The following is a 19,878-nucleotide window of genomic DNA, read 5'->3' as shown; positions in this document are numbered from 1 at the left end:
CCAAGATCCGAATAGACTAAAACCCGGGTCAAACCCGGATCCAAAAGAATTAAAGCAAAAAAGTACTATAAAAATGTATATATAGATAACCACTACAAATGAGTTCGAGAAAACTTAAAAATAAAATAGATTACTTTTTTTTTGTAAAATAGATTTCTTTACATTCCAATGAATTATATAACCACGCATATTTATGTTTTTTAATGTTGAGATCTTCTTACTATATTTAGTGAGCCGGAAATCATCAGTATTTGTGTCAATGTCCACCCATGATTTCGGGTTAAAAAGTCGAAAGAAATATTCTTTGCAACAACAGGAAAAAAAAAAAAGACAGACTCGACAACAGGTAAAACCGGTAAAAGTAAGAAAATATTTTTAACATTAAATAAAAGAAACAAAAAAAAAAAACAGAAGCGAAGAAAACAACTTGGTTTTTGCAACAACAAAAAAAAAAAAAAAAAACAAACTTTGGCCTTTGGGGTTATTGCACACAAGTCACAACAATACTTTGGCTTTGGTCCGACTAATCGTTGCCTCTCCCCAATTCGCAGCCATTTTTTACTCTCATCTCCTGAAAACGACAGGAGAAAAAAAAAACCCTAAATTCCGTCAATTTCGGCGCTTCAGGTTTTGTTGTCAAAAGATTTTGATTGATTTTGATTAAATGGGCGATCTTGCTGTGTCCGTGGCAGACATCAGGTGAGGAACATTTGATTCAATTTCATTGATTTTGCTTTCGAATTTCATCTTTCTTGCTGTGAATTTAGGGTTTATTGGAATCATTGGACAGAGTTAGGCCTTAGGTTCTATCTCAATTTAGTTCGATGAATCAATGAATAATTCATTTGTCTAAATTGGGTTTTCCTCAGAAGATGATGATATATTATTTTTTTTGTTGATTGAATCAAAACTTTAGAAAGCTGTTAACTTGAAACTTTGTTTATTGTGAATAGGATGGAGAATGAGCCTGATGACTTGGCTAGTGATAATGTTGCTGAGATTGATGTGAGTGATGAAGAGATTGATGCTGAAGACCTTGAGAGACGGATGTGGAAAGATCGTGTCAGGCTTAAAAGAATCAAGGAGCGACAGAAAGTTGGCTCTCAGGGAGCTCAAACGAAGGAGACACCCAAGAAAATCTCGGATCAAGCTCAGAGGAAGAAAATGTCTAGAGCTCAAGATGGTATACTTAAGTACATGTTGAAGCTTATGGAAGTCTGCAAAGTTCGCGGGTTTGTCTATGGTATAATACCGGAAAAGGGAAAGCCCGTGAGCGGTTCCTCTGACAATATAAGAGCTTGGTGGAAAGAGAAAGTGAAGTTTGATAAGAACGGGCCAGCTGCGATTGCTAAATACGAAGAGGAGTGTTTAGCTTTTGGGAAATCCGACGGGAATAGGAATTCGCAGTTTGTTCTCCAGGACCTGCAAGATGCAACTTTAGGGTCTCTGTTATCTTCTTTGATGCAACATTGCGATCCTCCTCAAAGGAAGTATCCGCTGGAAAAAGGAACTCCTCCGCCTTGGTGGCCAACCGGGAATGAAGAATGGTGGGTGAAACTTGGTCTGCCCAAAAGCCAGAGTCCTCCTTACAGAAAACCGCACGATCTCAAGAAGATGTGGAAGGTTGGAGTTTTAACGGCAGTGATCAATCATATGTTGCCTGATATTGCAAAGATTAAAAGGCATGTTCGCCAGTCGAAATGTTTACAGGACAAGATGACTGCTAAAGAGAGTGCGATTTGGTTGGCGGTTTTGAACCAAGAGGAATCCCTGATTCAGCAGCCTAGCAGTGACAATGGAAACTCCAATGTAACCGAGGCACATCGAAGGGGTAATAACGCTGACAGGAGGAAACCTGTGATCAACAGTGACAGTGACTATGATGTTGATGGGACAGAGGATGCTTCAGGTTCAGTTTCATCTAAAGACAGTAGAAGAAATCAGACTCAAAAAGAACAACCAACAGCCATTTCACATATAGTAAGAGATCAAGATAAAGCAGAGAAACATCGCAGAAGGAAAAGACCCCGAATTAGATCCGGAACAAACAATAGACAAGAGGAAGAACAACCTGAAGCTGAACAAAGAAACATCTTACCTGATATGAATCATGTTGATGCCCCTCTGCTAGAATATAACATCGACGGTACTAATCACGAGGAAGATGTTGTAGACCCAAACATTGCCTTAGGACCAGAGGAGAATGGTCTGGAATTAGTGGTTCCTGAGTTCCATAACAACTATACTTATCTTCCACCTGGTAATGGACAAGATATGATGCCTGTGGACGAAAGGCCAATGCTTTATGGACCAAATCCTAACCATGAGCTGCAATTTGGGTCAGGATACAACTTCTACAATCCCTCTGCAGTGTTTGTGCATAATCAGGAAGACGACATTCTCCATACACAGATAGGAATGAATGCACAAGCACCACCTCACAACAGCGGGTTCGAGGCCCCAGGAGGAGTACTTCAACCCCTTGGTTTGCTCGGAAATGAAGACGGCGTAGCAGGGAGTGAGTTGTCTCAGTATCCGAGTGACATTATGTCTCCATTTAATGACCTGTCGTTTGATTATGGTATTGATGATTTCTCATGGTTTGGAGCTTAGTGTCTTGCCATTTTTTTTGGGAGGTTACATGGTAAGTTTTTATCACACAGCACCATCTCATATATTTGATCTTAGTTTATAAATTTGATGTGGTTTTGTTTCACTGTTATCTTTGTAGGTTCAAAAGGACATGGCAATAGTCTGGCTAGTACAGTTACATTCTCTTCTTCAGTTCTTCTGATCTTAATTCTTCCTGTTTTTTTTTTTCTTATAATATTTTCTTAGATTTGTTAAGAGAAACAATTTTCCTTTTGAATAAGTTGCCAGAAAAACTGCTTTGCCCGTTGTAATGGTCTCTAGGGAAAGCAGTTAGTGTATCATCATTTGTAAATTAACCTGTGAGTAAATTCATCAAGTTAAGAGAATCATTATTCTTCCAAGTTTTCATTCTTTGTATATATTATTTGAGCTTGACTTTATTCTTTCCTAAGACTTAAAGTATGTATATGAGAGTTGACTTGCTGGAAAGGTCAAAGAGGAAGGAAACACGTCGTTAGATAAACTACTAGAAGGCACAAGGCCGGGTGAAACAGTCTTAAAATCTGAAATACTGGTTCAAAGTCTGTAGGTAGTGTTCCCAAAAAGGCCAAAGTTCTTGCAAAGATGGTTTCACATAACTTAACACTAGTTCTAACCCGAGTAAAGCGTGCAAATCAAATAAAGACAGACTAATCATACAAAAACCAAGACTTGATGATGAGAGAAACTCAGGGCTTCCATAACTTCATGGTGCAATCTTCACTGTAGGTAGCAAGGAGGTTTCTATGCGGATGGTGTGTTATACCAATCACATCCTTCTCATGCACCTGTCATAAGCATTAAACTATTCAGAAACCAGGACTAATAAAAGACAACTAAGACAAGTATTAAGAGAGAGAGAGAGATAGAGGATTATAGTCTCAGCTCTAAAATGGAGAACAGATTGAATACATTATAAAACACAAGGGACTTCATCACTCTAGTGAGTTAATTTTATGTGTTTGTCTCAAATGCAACTTTCAAATTTCCAACATCCAAAATCTTTTGGAGCATGTCTATTACGGTGATGAACTTACCATCATGAAATGCTCAAGTCCACCGGTTTGATAGTTGAAGCAGTACAATTTCCTGCAAGTTAGTGCAAACACCATTACGAACATCGAAGGCAGAAGATGAATCCCGAAAAGAAAGGAACCATAAGATTATCCTTTGAAATCAAACTCGTGGAATTTATCCAAATATAAAACGATAGATATGGGAGGTTAGAGTTACTTGTCTTCGCCGATGCAGTATATCCAATCTCCTTTTGTAGATACACATGCTGCTACAAAATCCCCTCCTTCCCTATTACCCGATGAGAAACTCTTCACAACCTGCAAAAGGATTACAATATAGAAGTATGTGAACAACCTTAGTTTTGGCATGAGATTTGCATGAGACTGTTGCTGAAAATTCACCTGTCCTTGGAGCGTCATGATGTATATAGATGATGTCTTGTTGCACACAACAATGTGTTCTGTGTTTTTGGGGAACAAATGAATAGAGTTGACTGATGCGTCACCTCCCTATATTTCAAAATTTAGATTTGGTAACCAAAGAGTTTGCTACAGAAGATCAGAAAGAGCATTACAAGATGTATATGAATCTGTAATAGAAAAGATACCCTTAATGGAGGTGGCGGCTTGAATGTTTGTAGACAATCTGTCGTCTTAGAATCCCAGACCTGTGCTAGGAAACAAGACTGCTATTACACGGCAGAAGGTAGAGTCTAAATAAGAAACACTGATATTGCTGATGGTAGACAGCCAAAGCCGAAGAATATACCTTTACTGTACAATCACTGGAGGCAGTGATTATACGGCTTCCATCACTTGTAAAGATGGCATTATTTACATAAGATGTGTGACCGCGAAATTCTTTCAACAATTTCCCAGATTTCAAACCATGAATTCTGCATAAAATAAAGCAAAAGATATAATAAGAATTTTGTATTATATTCGACCAGAAGATTTACCAATAAACTTACATAACTACCAAATGAAAGGGAAAATATTAATGTTTTTCCATTGGACGAAGTACAAAATAAATAAAAAAGATATAACTAATAAAACCTTGCAGTTTGGTCAAAGGAGGTACTCAGTAATTGGCTTCCATCCCGAGAGAAGGAAAGACTTGTAACTCCTTGGGAATGTGCATGCTCAAAACGACGTATACATAGACCAGTCCTTATACGCCAGATCTGCAAAAGAGACATGCATCTAAGTCTAGTTTTCTTATTGTATACAATCAAAACTCATAGGGAACAATGAGAGGAAGAAGAAAAATCGTACTGCTGCAATAGTCTATCTTCAGACCAAAAATTTCGACTTTAAGAAAACATATGCAGCAGGAACTTACTTTAATCTTTCCATCTTGTGACCCAGATGCAAGCAACTCTGAATCTCTGCTAAAATCTATGCAAAGGACAGGATCATCATGCATCATGAAAGTTTCCTGTCAGAAATTAATCATTGTAAGTAAAGAGGATGGAATGGGTACTCTTTACCCAAAGCTGATATTTTGTATACCAGGAAGTCTCAGACGAGATACTGGGTGCTTTAGGAGTTTCATTGGGAAACTTTTTGGAATTCAAAGATAAAAGTAATCCACCATATACTTGGTGCTTCAGGAATTTCATGGGCGACATTTTTGGAATAAAAAGCAAAAAGTAATACGCCATATCATTCTCACGGACTTGTCACCCGTTCAATAACCAGATGCAGTAAGGATTGTTTTCATTTGCTTAAAATGTACAAACAGCTCATCTGACTCACTACTGAGTTAGAATAAAAAATGAAAAGAAGACACGAGAGCTTACATCAGCTTGATACTGCAAATCCTTCTTCAGCTTCCCACTTATGTAATCCCATACCTGTAATGCTTTTCAAGTCTGAACAATCCTAGTCACAGTATTATTTTAAAGACTATTAGACTTGTATTATCATACATACAGATTCCGGATCAACTCACCTCGATAAAACCATCAACAGAAGAAGAGGCAAGAAACTGTCCATCTGGTGAGAATCTAGCGCATTCGGCATGACTCTTTTTACCAAACTGCACCAGCACAAGGAACGAGATATGAAAATTAGACAAGAAGTCAACTGATGAGAAAACCCAAAATAATTATGAACAACAGATCATAGACCACTAAGCAAAAAAGGCTATTAAAGTTGTTGTGATGAATATGAACCTTTATGGTATGTGTAAGAGCATTGGGATGTGTGTCTTCTACATCTTGTTTCATAGCTGCCGTCCCACGAAAGAGGTCAAACTGTGTTCCTGGAGGGAGCAGACCTGACACAAATGTACGTAAATTTTATGAAATGAGTTGAGGGTACATATGTTGATTCCATTGATATATTAGTAACGTAGACAAAAAAAAGAAGGAAAATAGATGAAATTTGACTTAAAATTCTACAGAACTGTTTGCTAGCATCCACAGTTCCTTAGATAATCACCTTGATGTTGTTGCCACTTTAAAGCCTGACCTATCAAAGCCATTAGCCGTGAAGGTGGTACCACGGTAACCTCGGCAGCCACAGCTGATTAAGTAGGAGAACAAACAATTAGTGAACCTTGAGTACATACTGAGCACGAGAAAACAAAAACTCCATAACCATTAAACAGGAATTAAATTCTCGTCATAGCTTCTTTTCATGTCATAAAATATTCTTAAGCATGAAATAGAGAGAATATTCTAGAACATCATTTAGTTCCTTCAGGTAATTAATCCCACAATAATTGAAGAAAATTGTTCTTTTAGAAAACAAAGAAGAAATGGCCAACCTTGAGCAATCTGTGCCCGTTTTCTTTCTTTAGTTGAGTCTCCATAAGCCTTAGAAACAAAAGTAAAATCAGCAAACCATATTTTTCAAACACACAAGGAAATGATTACATGAAAAAACCACTCTTGGTGCATAACATGAACAATGACTAAGAGACAATACACCTCAAAAGACTTATTAGATAGAATAGTCAAATCCCTCAACATGTTAAAGAGGTAGTAAAAATGTAAAGATCCTTTTGTACTCACAGACACGGAGCATGTGTTATACTTTGAGACCCTTATCTAGAAACAACTTCATGTTTAAACAGCTCACTGGTTCTACTTATGATTTTGAAAGACATCAAAAGTCGCACGTACTGTACAATTTTGAGTACAGAAAATGCAAGAGATATACAATATCTAGCAGATATGCCAACATTGTTTTAACTGTTGAACAAGGACAACCATGCTTAGGTGACAAACAACAACAAAAACAACACTCAACGTGATACTGACTAGTCAAGCATATTATAGCTTACATACCTCATGCGGATCAAAATAGCTTCTGACTAGAAGATGCTCCATCCGCAAATATCTTTCTGGTTGCTCCTGCTTCATGACACCCATCACCTGAGTCTGTCTCAAAATAGCTCGGGCAGTGTCCAACTCTCGAAGTTCTATCATCTCCAATACAATCTGAAAAAATTACCCCGAAAATAAACAAAACTTACAATGACAATCACGAGTTTTATATACGTCTACATTTCACAGAGTAAAAAAAAAAAGTAACCTGTTCATAAAGGTCTTCTAGTTTATTCCTGGGAAGTTTAAGCTGAGAAACTTGAGGTAGTACTGAGTCCCATCTTCCACTATTAATATCAGAAATAAACGTCTCGACGCTGTCTACTGTATTTAAAGAAACCTGACATTCGCTTTGTAATGTCTGGAATGTCTGATTCAAGGAGTTTTCTTTGCAGAACTGAAGCATAATCTTTATAACACTGAGAGATTCAACACAATAGAGAGCTATTAGTGATGAAGAACTACACAAAGCTGACATATATCATCAATACGTTCTCCATCCAATTTTACTAACAAAGTGACTAATAGTACTGTCATTGGTTTCAATCCAAGCAAAGAATTAACAAGAGAAAATTTACACAAATTGGGGTTTGCCTCAACGGAGTCTAGATATTCCTAAGGCATTGGCTTTAGAAGAACCAAGCTTAAACAAAATATGGGTAGATTCAAAAACCATAAATTTAGTATGGAGGATATAGACAGACGACTATTCAAGAGGTTTTCTCCAAACATGTAACCTAAGATCCGTCTGAGCATTCGTAAACGATGGTTCTTGGAACACAATTCAATCAGTGCAACTAAAACGAAAACTAGGGTTTGTAAAAGAAAGCGAAATCTTACTCTCGAGCTTCGATTTCGAGCGCCATAGTCAGTCGTAGTGGGTTTTCGCCGGAGACGACGCTAAGTGGTGAGGGTGGAGGAGAAAACACACGCCAATGAGTTTCAATTGGGTTTTAATTCCAGGGCAATGTTAAGAATATCAAATATATGGGTCAAAATTAAATGTTCAGAAACTCTGAGTGCTATTTTGTAAATTTAAAATTACAAAACATTGCTTACATACATACAGCTTGTGCTAGCTTCACACTCTTTTTACATTTTGAACTTTTAGAGAAAGACAGTAACATCAATAAACACATTTCAAGACAGCTCTGTTTCACATCTTCCATGTTGATATTCATCACCTGTAACTGACAGGAGTCCAAATTGGAATCAATTCCAGAACATCTGGCTCTTTTCATGGGCTTTTGATGCTATACAATTGAAAATAGGAGCAAGCAAGTCAGGAGAAAGATGTTCAATCCAGAGACCAAAACCAACAGAAGACCAACCAGTTGATGCAAATCAATCTGTTGTTGCAAGGGGCTTATGCTATTTCCTCTAGCAAAACCATAGCCAAAGCTGCTCGCTTTTATAGATTTGACCTTGTGGAACATTTCTTTTTTCTTTCTATAACAGTTTTAAGATACACATTTCTTTACCAGAGATCAATCTGAGACTGAAAGTATGCATATTTCCTTTTGGCTTCTGTCAAACTGTACAGTCCATTTCCACTAAATCCTATATTCTACAATCTTCCTACATACATTGTTGGCTACACTTCAAAATGCCTCGTCTTCTTCAGATTCCTCCTCCTCTTCTTCTTCTTCTTCTTCTTCCCCAGATCTTGAACTACACTCCCTTTCAGCTTCAAAAGCAATGCTCATCTCTTTCTTCACCACATCAGCCAAGTCCTGTCTGTTTGCACTCACATAAGCATCTCTAACTGCTTTAAACAACGACTGGTTTGGTTCGAGCTCCCCAAACGTAAGCCGGCTATGTACCCTCTTCACACCTTCCACCATTCCAGCTTTTCCGTATATCCCAACAAGGTAGGCCTGTGTGACAACATCTGGTTCTAAACCCTTTTCCTGCATTCTCATGTATGTCTTTAGGGCCATGTCAATATCTCCTGATGCGCTATAAGTGTATATCACTGCGTTGTACGCATAATGCTCGCGAGGGATTTCATCTCTTGTGAGCTCTTGGCATGATTCCAGCGCGTATGCATACAGACCCATGGCTGAAAACAGAGTTGCAGTTATAGCTGGTGTGGCAAGTGGTTTAGCTTCGTTATAGGCGGTTTGTAGCTGTGCCACAGCTTCACTTGGCACCCCACCTTTCTTCAACAGAGTGAAGAGTGTTTTAAACGTTCCCCAATCCAGCAAGAGCTTTCTTTCAACTAGCATCTCATGAAACAGTTCACAGCATTCACGTAACTGCCCATCAGCGGCGTAGCAAGCCAAAACCTGGTTGAACGAAGTGCAGTCTCTTAGTAGACCAGACTCTCTCATCTCTTCAGCCACTTCAATGGCCTCATCGAGCATGCCCATTCCCTTGTATAAATACATCATTGTTGCAAACGAAATGACATCACATGTGCCTTTTTCTCTCAGATCATTGAAAATGGATTCTGCTTCTGAAACTATGCCGAGATCTGCACAGAGACTTAGCATGCTGTTTGATGCAGCAACATCTGGGCCACCTCCTGAATCCTTCATTTTGTCATACACTCTCCTAGCTTCTTCAAGACACCCCACTTTGCTATAAGCCTTGATAAGGGAAGTCAGAACGATATGATTGGACTGAACACCATGTTCTTCCATCAATTTAAAGTATTGAATCGCTTCTTCGACCATTCCACTCTCAGCAAACCCATTAATTAAGGAACCATAAACAACTTCATTCGGCTTCACCCCTGTTTTTTTCATTGCCTCGTACAGGTCAACTGCATCAGACAACAGGCCAAGCCGCACATAGCTAGCTATCAAAGCAGCATAGGTCTTGCATCCGGGTTTACAGCCCGAATCCAGCATTTCAGCCAATATCCTCTGGGCATCGTCCACTAAGTCAACCCCAGCAAGCATCTGGATAAGGGAATTGTAAGTGCACTCATCAGGCCAAGTCCCTTGGTTCTTCATCCCTTTGAAGATAGAAAGTGCTTTCTCATGAAGTTTGGCCTTACCATAAGCTTTGATCATGACATTGTACTCCAAAACATCATTCCTCTGACCTGTCATGTTTCTTTTCCCATAGAACACAGTCTCCGCTTCAACCCACAGTCCCTTTTCAGCATAGACATCCATTACCGCTGCAAGTGTGGTTGACGAAAGCACACAATCCAACTGGAACCTCTCGAACAGAGCTTTCGCCTGTCCGACTAAACCTTCATTGACATACATCTGCATAATAACAGGAACAGAGTGCTCATCAATGCGAATGCTATTTCTGTCCATCTCGGCCATCACAGCTTCAGCTTCTGCAACCATTTTCCGCTGGCACAAGATATGAAGAACAGCTCGGTGAGTTACAGTATCAGGAAAAAGTCCCACTTTCCTAATATTCCTATAGTATTTAAGAGCTGCCTCAATGTCCCCAGCATCGGCATGAAGAGACAAAAGGATGTTATATGTCTTAGTATCAGGGGATATCCCTTTCTCTTCCATCTTCTTCAATAAAGATTCAGCCTCTGACAAGTGCCCATGAGTTCCACAAGTATGTATCATCGTGTTAAACGTTACAGTATCTATAGGTACTCCAGATTTCAACATCTCCGAGAAGAGATTGGCTGCATCGTTTAAACGACCTGCCTTCCCGTACAAATCAATCAGAGTGTTGAAGGTGGAAGTTAACCTTGGCTTCCTCGGAGAAGAGTCTGACCCAGATGCAAAATGCAGACTTTTCTCAATAGGGTTCCTTGCACCAACCTTAAAGAGCTCCATGGACAAGAACTGCTTCAAGTTCACAGGAGATTGAGCTGAGCCATTCTTAGGAAAATCATCAATAGAATCCAAATCAAGATCATCAAGATTAACTTTTCCAGCGCACCAACCTTTAAAGAACCTATCAGCGCGATCAAACTCACCGGAATTCTTGAAAACTCGAACAACAGTAGCCATAGTGACTTCATCAGGGAAATGCATTCTCTGACCCATATGTTTAATCCAAAGAAGAGCTTCCTTAACAAGACCAGCTTTACCATAAACATCAACAAGCATACCATAAGTATTGTTAGTAGGCAAAACACCATTATGAGCCATCTCAATCCAACAAAGCCTCAATTCATCCCATTTCCCAGCTCTCCCCAAAGCTCGTAACACAATGTTGTAATGAATCACATTAGGAACATAACTTTGGTGAGACTGGAAAAATCGAAACACACGAAGAACTCTGTCCCAACGAGTCTGCTCTTTAAGAAGAACAGTTTGTTCTTTAGGGCTTAAATTGAGACAAAGAGAAGCTAGAGTTGTTTCAATATCAGTGGAAGAGTCAAGAGAACGCAAAATGGAAGGGATTACGCCGCCATATTTGCGTTTTCGAGAGCTCGGGTTAGGCTTAGAGCATCGAGCTGGAGAAACTGAAGAAGGAGAAGAAGAGGAGCAATTAAGTTGAAGAAGCCTGAAAGTAACCCTAGAGGAGAAGTTACAGGGAAGAGGAGGAGGTGGAAAAACCCTAGCTTTAGAACTGAGAGCTAGACGATGATGATGTCTGAAATCTCTAGAGGAAGAGTAGTGACTACTTGGCTGAAGCATGTTTCTTCTCTAAGAAACTGCTCAGAGATTATCTCAAGTCTTTAGGGGTTGAAGAAGACTCATATGCGACTCCGAAAATCTTTGCGTTGAGGCTGGGCTTTACAAAATAATTAGATTGGGCTTTAAAAGGTTATGAAGTTGGGCCTTTTCTATGTCCGTTGTGCAAAGGTAAAAGAAAACAAATATGTAGATAGTCTCCACACGAGCCCTAAAGACCAGGAAACCAGAGATAGTACGTAGTTTGTTCTTTGTTGTTATTCTATTTTTTGATTTTTGAGTTGGGGGAGAGAGAGAGACAGAGAAAGAAAATGGAAGATGGTGTGACGACTCCGCTTCTGATCACAGAGAGAGACACGACGATGATTCGTGTGAAGGAGGAAGTGAAGAAACAGCTATGGCTTTCTGCACCACTCATTGGTGTTAGCCTTCTTCAATACTCTCTCCAAGTCATCTCCGTCATGTTCGTCGGCCATCTCGGCTCTCTTCCCCTCTCTGCCGCCTCTATCGCCACCTCCTTCGCCTCTGTCACCGGCTTCACCTTCCTCGTACGTTTCTTCATCCCATCCCATCTCTCACGATCCAACGCGAAAATTGTGGCTAAAAACTCACCTTTTCATCATCCAAAACGCTGCATCTCCAATATCTAACGGGACGTCTGATTTCAGAATACAGATTAGAAAGCTCTGATTTGGATTAGTCGTGTAAGAGATGAAAGAATACATCAAAATCTGTTATAAGTAAAATCTAATGAAACAGTTGGTGATTTTACAAAACAAAGTTACAGAACACTTACGTTAAAGAGATTATGTAAAGAGATTTTGAATAACAGGTGATTTTGTTGTATTTTAAAAAACTACATGGTACAAATGCCTAATCCAAATACAATGAATTTTAACAAAATACATAATTGAATAACACTGAAATATGGCCTTGACTTTAAAAGACATAACATTCAATAGCACCACCTTAGTATCCTCTGTTTTGTAACTTTGTTCAAAGTTTGTATGTACATATGTGAAACAGTTGGGAACAGCGAGTGCATTGGAGACTTTATGTGGCCAAGCGTACGGAGCAAAACTATACGGAAAACTGGGAATTCATATGCAGAGAGCAATGTTTGTTCTTCTTATACTCTCTGTTCCTCTCTCAATCATTTGGGCTAACACAGAACAGATTCTCGTATTGGTCCATCAAGACAAGTCCATTGCAAGTGTTGCTGGCTCCTACGCTAAATACATGATCCCGAGTCTCTTCGCCTACGGATTACTTCAATGTATTAACAGGTTCTTGCAAGCGCAGAACAATGTCTTCCCTGTCTTTGTCTGCTCTGGTATCACCACTTGTCTTCATTTACTTCTCTGTTGGTTGTTTGTCTTGAAGACTGGTTTAGGATACAGAGGAGCTGCTCTCGCTATCTCGGTCTCCTACTGGTTCAACGTCATTCTCCTCTCGTGTTATGTCAAGCTTTCACCTTCTTGCTCGCATAGTTGGACCGGGTTTTCGATGGAGGCTTTTCAAGAACTTTATGATTTCTCTAAAATTGCTTTTCCTTCAGCAGTCATGGTCTGGTAAGTGATGTAACAAAAAAATGCTGCGCTGTTCTGGTTCTAGTATTCGCATTTAATCAAATTCTGTTTGTAACAGTTTGGAGCTTTGGTCCTTCGAGCTTCTGGTTCTTGCCTCAGGCCTTCTTCCTAATCCGGTTTTAGAAACTTCGGTGCTTTCAATCTGGTAGAATTTGTTATCTTGGTCTTATGGTACTCACTCAGAGTTTGTGTACTTCCTTTTTTATATATTTGATCAACCTCATTTCTGCAACTTTTCAGTCTAAATACTTCACTAACAATCTGGCAGATTTCGGTTGGTCTTGGTGGCGCTGCGAGGTCAGTAACAAAAATTTCCAAAGAACATATAAAACAATCTCATCAAACCAACCTACCTCACTTGTGTGTTTCTTTAACTTGCAGCATAAGAGTCTCGAATGAGTTAGGAGCAGGGAATCCACACGTGGCAAAACTGGCTGTATATGTCATTGTAGGCATAGCAGTAGCCGAGGGAATTGTGGTGGTAACGGTTTTGTTGTCGATTCGGAAGATCTTAGGTCACGCTTTTAGCAGTGACCCGAAAATCATCGCATATGTCGCATCAATGATACCAATTGTTGCATGTGGAAACTTCCTTGATGGCCTCCAATGTGTTCTCTCAGGTTTTAAAATGACACAAGATTGGCTTTGGTTCCTGGTTTATATATATGTCCGGTTTGAATCCCGGTTAAATGGTTTTGATTTATGGTTGCAGGGGTTGCTAGAGGATGTGGATGGCAAAAAATTGGAGCGTGTGTGAATCTTGGATCATATTATCTCGTAGGAGTTCCATTAGGATTATTACTTGGTTTCCATTTCCACATTGGTGGTCGGGTAATAATCTTAAACTCTCTTTCTCATTGTCAAGTTCAAACCCAAGACTAGTTTTATAGAAACTTTATTTGTGGTATCTTCATATTTTAGGGGCTTTGGCTGGGAATCGTAACAGCATTGGCTGTTCAGGTGTTGTGTCTTTCCTTAGTCACTATATTCACAAACTGGGATAAAGAGGTAAAAACCTTTTAACTGATCGGTTCATTTTTATATGTATAAGAACTCTGCCTTGATGTGATTCTGTTTCTTGTTTTATATGATTAGGCAAAGAAAGCTTCGAACAGAGTCGGGTCTTCAGATGACAAAGATGGTGACGTCCAATGACCAATAAACGTCTGAGGAAAAAGCAGTTGCAAAGGAGCTTAACAACGTTAATGAATAATTGGCTAATGAGTGCTTTATTCTTATATCCCCATATGAACTTATTGGGAATTTCTAACTGATGTGGCCTTACATTGGTCTTTAGGAAACTTTACCATTGTTACATATTTATTGAAATTCCTTAGATGTGTGTACCCATTGTCATCTAGCATTGTGGAGCCGTCAAAAGACTCGAAACTAAAAACACATTTCATATTTGTAATGTGATTAAAATTCATATTTGTTATCCACTAACATGTTCTATGCTAAAAATTCTCGAGTTTAAATTGAAATGAACAAAGAATGAGTTTGGGATCAGAACTCTCTTTTGAGCATAGGCCAAAAACAGATAGATTGTTCTATGATGGGTGTACATGATGATTAGTTAATCATCTGTGCTTTATATTTTATTGTAAACAGAAAGAATGATTCACACTATTCGTCATCACTAGTTGTAATATGACAAATTTCAGGAACCAACCAGTAAGAGCCTGTAACTAGAGATCCTATAGGCTATAGGAACTGAAGAACGACGTCAAGAAGAAGCCTGTTAAGCTATATCCTATAGGAACTCGAGATCGAGTTTCCTCTTCAAATGAGATCTATCCGCACTGCAAAACAAAAAATCAAGAATCTATCAAAAGTTTTGATCTTTAAAGCTGACCAAGAACTTACTGTTAAAGGATTGAAACCAATTTTTTTTTACCTCGTGATGGTTGGTCGGTTAGGAGGCCGCTCGGCTAGGATGGTGAAATCTAAAGACATCGGTGCTTGTCCATCATGGCTAGCTTGTCTCATGACATCAACACTCTGCTCCTTGAAACCGTTAGCAGACTTTCCTCGGTCAGGCATCACTCTTCTAAGCTTATGTGCTGGTGACAACACTTTAATAGCTTCGTGTTTACTGTCAGATGACTTAGCGTCCTGCTTGCGAACTGGTCTTGGGAGCTTTAAAGGGTCAGTAGGCGAAGGTGCAGATGTGAAGTACCTTTAAGAAGAAATCAAAGTTTTGAGAAAAAAAAGTAAATAACCGGTTCTTATGCATCCTACATAGGAAATATTTATAGGTACCTGTGTTGTAGAGCCTGCTGAATCGTTATTCTAGACTTGGGATCATAGGTAAACATCTTTGACAACAAATCTAATGCATCCTCACTAACCGTTGGGAGTAAAGAACGTAAAGCAGGCGCAGGGACAAATTGATACTCTACATAATCAGGAAGGCAGATCATATCGGGCCACTGATCTGCTTTTGGGGTCCCAAAGGCAGCAAAGATTTTGCTTAATTGATCAATATCACTGTTTCCCTGCAATGGAATAAGTAAGCTAGAGAAACAAATAAACTGACTAATCAAATCACGTCACAAAGAAAATGGAGTTTCACCTGAAGAAATGGTCTGCGTAATAGAAGTTCAGCAAAAATGCAGCCAGCAGCCCAAACATCAACTGCACCACCATATTGTTTTGCACCAAACAAAAGTTCAGGTGCTCTATACCATCTAGCAAAGACCTATGAAATTGCAGGAGGACATCAAGATACGAAGATAACAGAATAGCACTGCCACACAAAAAAAAAGAGAGTACCTGGTGGGTAAACTTACGACCAGGGCTACCAAATATACGAGCTAACCCAAAATCGGCAAGTTTCAGTTGTCCATTGGGTCCTATCAACAAATTGTTTGGCTTCATATCTCTGAAACAAATGCGAATGATCATCCATAAGTATAAATCAAATCTTATTAGAGAGAGAAGAAGTTCTGCTTTAATGTTAGTACCTGTGCAAAACCCATTTGTCATGGCAATATTCAAGACCTTTCAATATCATTTGGAGGTAAGATTTGACATCAGCGGGCGAAAGAAACAGATTAGGATCGCGGATAACTGCTTCGAGATCAGTCTCCATGAACTCAAACACAATGTGCAAGTTCTCCTTGTGAGGGAATGCATCAATCAACTCAATTATATGTGGATGCTTAAGCTCTTTAAGTAATTTGATTTCTCTAAGAGCTGTTACATTCACACCTTCTTTTTCTTTACCAAGTCTTATTTTCTTAATCGCTACAGTTTCTCCATTCTACAAATTGCCACAACAAAACAAATCAGCTTCCTTATATCCAAACTGAACAAAAGCTACACACTTTGACTTCTAAGAACACATTACGAAACCAAAAATGCAAACTTTGACTTCTAAGAGCACATATTAGTATAAAGATCGAAGCTTTAGATAAGAGTAAAGACCTTAAAGCTATCAGATTCAACCAAATTGTTCCTAGGAAGAGACACCTCAAAAGGCACACACGAGAGGAGAAATTCAGAATCAGCGACAGAATCTAAAGCCCTAAGTTTTGATGGGATCGACATAAATTATTGAAGCATTGAGAGAGGAATCATCACCTTAGTATCAGTAGCCTTGAAGACGACTCCGTAAGTACCTTGACCAAGAACCTCACGCTTCAGATACCTATCGGCAACTTTTTTTGGCTGATCCATCTCCGGAATTCACTAACCAGATTACAAGCAATGATCGAAATTGACTTGTGTTGATTGTTATCGTTAACGTTGAGGTTTCTTATGCTCTGGCGAAAAAAGTAGCCGTTAGAGCAATCACAGAAAGAATCGACATTTGAGGAGAAAATATTGAAAAGTAAACGAAAAAGGAAACAGACGCTCTAAAGCTGGAAATAAGAAGCTGGAAGCGTCCACTGTCACGACGTCGTTTTAGTTTACCCCAAAAAAAAAAAGCAAAAAATTTCCGGTTTACTCAACATTGACTCGTCAAATATTCTTCTGTTTAAAATTTGATAGGTTAGTGTCTTTGAAAACACATAACACTCTCACTATGCTCAAAAGTATGTTAAACCAAAATAAAATAAAATTATTGAGCAGACGTCTATGCTCATAACACTGCCACTATGCTCAATAATACGCAATCTTCAAATATTGCAAATATTAGTGTGGAAAATATTGCAAATATTAACATTGCGTAAACATATCTTAAAAACTAAAAGTTTTTCAAGAAAATGAAAAGGATAGATATGGATTCTTGAACCATTCAGACGAATGTAAAGTCATCTCAATGCTTTACAATTTCTGAAATTTTGTGGTTTCGAAAGAACATCAATGATATGATTAGGATTTTCGTATTTTACACATAGGATAGTGATAGTGAAACATTTATTCTTGTTAGAGTATTTGCTGCATCTACAAGTTGCCATATTCAACTTGCACATATTTTCCACAGCATGGACGGAGAACATCACCAAATTAACTATCGTTTCATGAAGCGTGAAATCAAGTCCAAATATAAGGCCCAAATAACTATTTCGGTGAAGGTTATATAAGCGAACTGTTAACTTCTGGGCCCATATCATGGGTTCATAAGAAAGAGATGCAGCCCAATGATTAAAGTTTGCACAAATAATTAGGCTAATCAGTCCACTTTTTTTAGGTAACGAAAGAAAACAAACTAAAAAGGGTAAAACCATCTCCAATGTATAGCTCTATATTTTACTCTAACTCTATTTTAGAGGAGGGTTTCTCTCCAATGTATATCTCTATTTTCAACTCTAAAAAAGAATATTCTTAGAAATATTCTATTTCTATTTTATATACTAATACCTTTTAATTATATAATTTACAATTTAACCCCATATATTATAGATTTCCAAAATTTCCATAAAATATGATATTAGTTAAATTAAACACTAATTATTTATTAAAAAAAACATTACATCATATAACAATAATAAAACAATACAAATTTTATTTTAAATAACAAGATATTTTAATTATCTTGCGGATCTACAAACAATTTACCGGACTATTAAATTACTAGTTTTATGTTTTAGTTTTCTTATATTGTTTATTTTAAATTTAGTACTTGTTTGCTTTTTAAGTTTATAAAACTATGTGTTGTAATTGTTGTTTGTAAAATGATTATATGTATTAAATAAAAAAGTTTAAATTTGAGGGACTAAAGTATAAATAAAAAAGTTGAACTCAAAAATAGAGCAGAGAATAGAGTTGCTCTATATATAGAGTCAATCGGTAGAAATCTCTATTTTAGAGTCAATTATAGAGTAGGGTTGGAGAAGAATTTTGTATTTTTACTCTAAAATAGAATAGGATTGGAGATGTCCTAACATTTGAATATCAACCAGAAAAAGAAAAAAGTTTAGGATTCTTCGGAATTTGCAGGGTCAAGTATTATTTGCTTGTGAACATTTTCAAAAAAAAAAAAAAAAAAAAAATTTCATTATACAAATTTTATTCAAACAACTCGGAAAAAAAAAAGAAATTACACGGTGGATAAAAAAAACACTCTAAAATAAGCCATTGAATTGTGAAAGAGACGAGACTCGTGGGGTAATAAGACAAGTTCGTTGAAATAAATCTAGCCATAGATTCTCCTCAGACAGAGTGCTTTCGTGCCCACATCATCAGACTTAATCCTGACCATACATCAACCTATTTCACTATTTCGTGTTGCAATTTCTAATCGTTAGGGTTAACAGTTTTTTAAGAATTAGGTCACCAAACGGAAACACTTGTACATTGTCATAAAGAATGGTGGGCCAAATTCATTTTCAAAGTTACGTCTTAAAAATATAGTGGAGTAGTAGTTGGCAGGAATAATAATAATTGTTATTTTTATTATCTTTACAAAAAAAAAAAGAGAGAAGCACAAAAGCCGAGAAGGACGCATGTGACGCGTAGGGAATCTAACACTAAACAATGTCAGACCCTTCCCATGTCTTTTCAGATACACCCACCTGTTTTTTTTTTCTTTTTTTTTTCCCTCAATCACGAATATCTAAACCACTATAATTACGACTCTCTATCTATCACTTCTTACAAAAAAATGACGTGTCCTCTTCTCTCTCTCTCTTTCCTTCTCTCTAAGTATATTTAGGGTTAATTATTAGGGTTCTTTATCTCTTTCTTCAGTCTTTGAAGTTTCTTCAATAGCTTTAATTGAAGTGATTTACCTCTCTGGGTGTTTTTAGTATATATATCATGTACATGATCGAATTTCTTTCTATCCAAGTTCTCATCAAACCTTCTCATGTTTTGAAGAGTTAAAGGCTTTATAGTTTGCTTAGGTCAGATCCATAACATACTGTATTTGACAAGTTTCTTTGTCTCACGATAGATCTTGGTCTGACCAAAATGATTTTCTCGAGAAAAAAAAAGATGGAAGTAGAGCTCCTTGAAGTTCAAACGAGAGTTGAGCAGGGTAAAGAAAAGCTGCTAAGCTATGGATCCCATAAGCCCTAATCCTTATAAAGAAAAAAAAGGATTTGGTTATATGGCTTGCATATCTCAGGAGCTTTAACTTGCCCTTTAATGGCTTTTACTCTTCTTTGGATTGAAGGGAGCTCTACATCTTCTTTCACCTTCTCTATTTTTCTTTCTTTATTTTCTCCTCTACAGTAATTTATTTGGATTGAAAGATCTTTAGTTGAAGAAATATATTTGGTGATTGTTTGGATCTTGAAGCAATGTTTAGTGTGGTTGAATAGTCTGTTTTACTCGTAAGAAACTAGTG

General features: G+C 37.9%; 5 protein-coding genes across 6 annotated transcripts; 2 read left to right on the top strand and 3 right to left on the bottom strand.

The window, feature by feature from the left end:
• Positions 1–338: 338 nt before the first annotated feature.
• Positions 339–2,996, top strand: LOC9323566 (ETHYLENE INSENSITIVE 3-like 3 protein). The gene is made up of 3 exons (XM_002888897.2): positions 339–699; positions 954–2,644; positions 2,732–2,996. Exons 1-2 carry the CDS (start codon positions 665–667, stop codon positions 2,611–2,613), a joined length of 1,695 nt encoding a protein of 564 aa, XP_002888943.1. The 5' UTR covers positions 339–664; the 3' UTR covers positions 2,614–2,644; positions 2,732–2,996.
• A 92-nt stretch (positions 2,997–3,088) lies between these two features.
• Positions 3,089–7,933, bottom strand: LOC9323565 (suppressor of mec-8 and unc-52 protein homolog 1). The gene is made up of 16 exons (XM_021034866.1): positions 7,823–7,933; positions 7,191–7,401; positions 6,944–7,096; positions 6,421–6,469; positions 6,093–6,176; positions 5,825–5,928; positions 5,602–5,688; positions 5,450–5,503; positions 4,990–5,085; positions 4,704–4,831; positions 4,417–4,543; positions 4,256–4,315; positions 4,050–4,157; positions 3,865–3,965; positions 3,669–3,720; positions 3,089–3,419 (listed from the first exon to the last, which is right to left on the bottom strand). The coding sequence occupies exons 1-16, from the start codon at positions 7,846–7,848 to the stop codon at positions 3,321–3,323; spliced, it is 1,539 nt and encodes a 512-aa protein (XP_020890525.1). The 5' UTR covers positions 7,849–7,933; the 3' UTR covers positions 3,089–3,320.
• A 525-nt stretch (positions 7,934–8,458) lies between these two features.
• On the bottom strand, positions 8,459–11,656 carry LOC9325006 (pentatricopeptide repeat-containing protein At1g73710). Its single transcript, XM_002887454.2, has one exon. It carries the CDS (start codon positions 11,551–11,553, stop codon positions 8,584–8,586), a length of 2,970 nt encoding a protein of 989 aa, XP_002887500.1. The 5' UTR covers positions 11,554–11,656; the 3' UTR covers positions 8,459–8,583.
• Positions 11,657–11,753: 97 nt separating this feature from the next.
• LOC9323564 (protein DETOXIFICATION 17) lies at positions 11,754–14,475 on the top strand. The gene is made up of 8 exons (XM_021034867.1): positions 11,754–12,098; positions 12,577–13,121; positions 13,198–13,284; positions 13,380–13,436; positions 13,521–13,759; positions 13,852–13,970; positions 14,061–14,147; positions 14,235–14,475. Exons 1-8 carry the CDS (start codon positions 11,862–11,864, stop codon positions 14,292–14,294), a joined length of 1,431 nt encoding a protein of 476 aa, XP_020890526.1. The 5' UTR covers positions 11,754–11,861; the 3' UTR covers positions 14,295–14,475.
• Positions 14,476–14,638: 163 nt separating this feature from the next.
• LOC9323563 (cyclin-dependent kinase D-1) lies at positions 14,639–17,457 on the bottom strand. 2 transcript variants are annotated; one of them, XM_021034869.1, is made up of 7 exons: positions 16,725–17,457; positions 16,106–16,404; positions 15,915–16,023; positions 15,715–15,840; positions 15,402–15,637; positions 15,037–15,318; positions 14,639–14,941 (listed from the first exon to the last, which is right to left on the bottom strand). In XM_021034869.1, the coding sequence occupies exons 1-7, from the start codon at positions 16,818–16,820 to the stop codon at positions 14,893–14,895; spliced, it is 1,197 nt and encodes a 398-aa protein (XP_020890528.1). In that variant the 5' UTR covers positions 16,821–17,457; the 3' UTR covers positions 14,639–14,892. The 2 variants fall into 2 exon arrangements, with proteins under 2 accessions (XP_020890528.1, XP_020890527.1); XM_021034868.1 differs by lacking the exon at positions 16,725–17,457 and adding an exon at positions 16,569–16,713.
• Between the last annotated feature and the right edge of the window lie 2,421 nt (positions 17,458–19,878).

This window comes from Arabidopsis lyrata, assembly GCF_000004255.2.
Source record: "Arabidopsis lyrata subsp. lyrata unplaced genomic scaffold ARALYscaffold_2, whole genome shotgun sequence".
In the NCBI taxonomy this organism is placed as follows: domain Eukaryota; kingdom Viridiplantae; phylum Streptophyta; class Magnoliopsida; order Brassicales; family Brassicaceae; genus Arabidopsis; species Arabidopsis lyrata.
Note: the sequence above shows the minus strand (reverse complement) of the source record. Positions and strands in the feature narration are given on the sequence as shown.

Coding starts and splice junctions, on each gene's coding strand:
- LOC9323566 (XM_002888897.2), top strand. CDS start 665: ATGGGCGATCTTGCTGTGTCCGTGGCAGACATCAG. Junction 700..953: donor GTGTCCGTGGCAGACATCAG/GTGAGGAACATT, acceptor TATTGTGAATAG/GATGGAGAATGAGCCTGATG.
- LOC9323565 (XM_021034866.1), bottom strand. CDS start 7,848: ATGGCGCTCGAAATCGAAGCTCGAGA. Junction 7,402..7,822: donor CTCGAAATCGAAGCTCGAGA/GTAAGATTTCGC, acceptor TGAATCTCTCAG/TGTTATAAAGATTATGCTTC. Junction 6,470..6,943: donor GCTATTTTGATCCGCATGAG/GTATGTAAGCTA, acceptor TTTGTTTCTAAG/GCTTATGGAGACTCAACTAA.
- LOC9325006 (XM_002887454.2), bottom strand. CDS start 11,553: ATGCTTCAGCCAAGTAGTCACTACTCTTCCTCTAGAGATTTCAGACAT.
- LOC9323564 (XM_021034867.1), top strand. CDS start 11,862: ATGGAAGATGGTGTGACGACTCCGCTTCTGATCACAGAGAGAGACACG. Junction 12,099..12,576: donor TCACCGGCTTCACCTTCCTC/GTACGTTTCTTC, acceptor TATGTGAAACAG/TTGGGAACAGCGAGTGCATT. Junction 14,148..14,234: donor TCACAAACTGGGATAAAGAG/GTAAAAACCTTT, acceptor TTATATGATTAG/GCAAAGAAAGCTTCGAACAG.
- LOC9323563 (XM_021034868.1), bottom strand. CDS start 16,691: ATGTCGATCCCATCAAAACTTAGGGCTTTAGATTCTGTCGCTGATTCT. Junction 15,638..15,714: donor TACGCAGACCATTTCTTCAG/GTGAAACTCCAT, acceptor ATTCCATTGCAG/GGAAACAGTGATATTGATCA. Junction 14,942..15,036: donor AACCGACCAACCATCACGAG/GTAAAAAAAAAT, acceptor TTTGTTTTGCAG/TGCGGATAGATCTCATTTGA.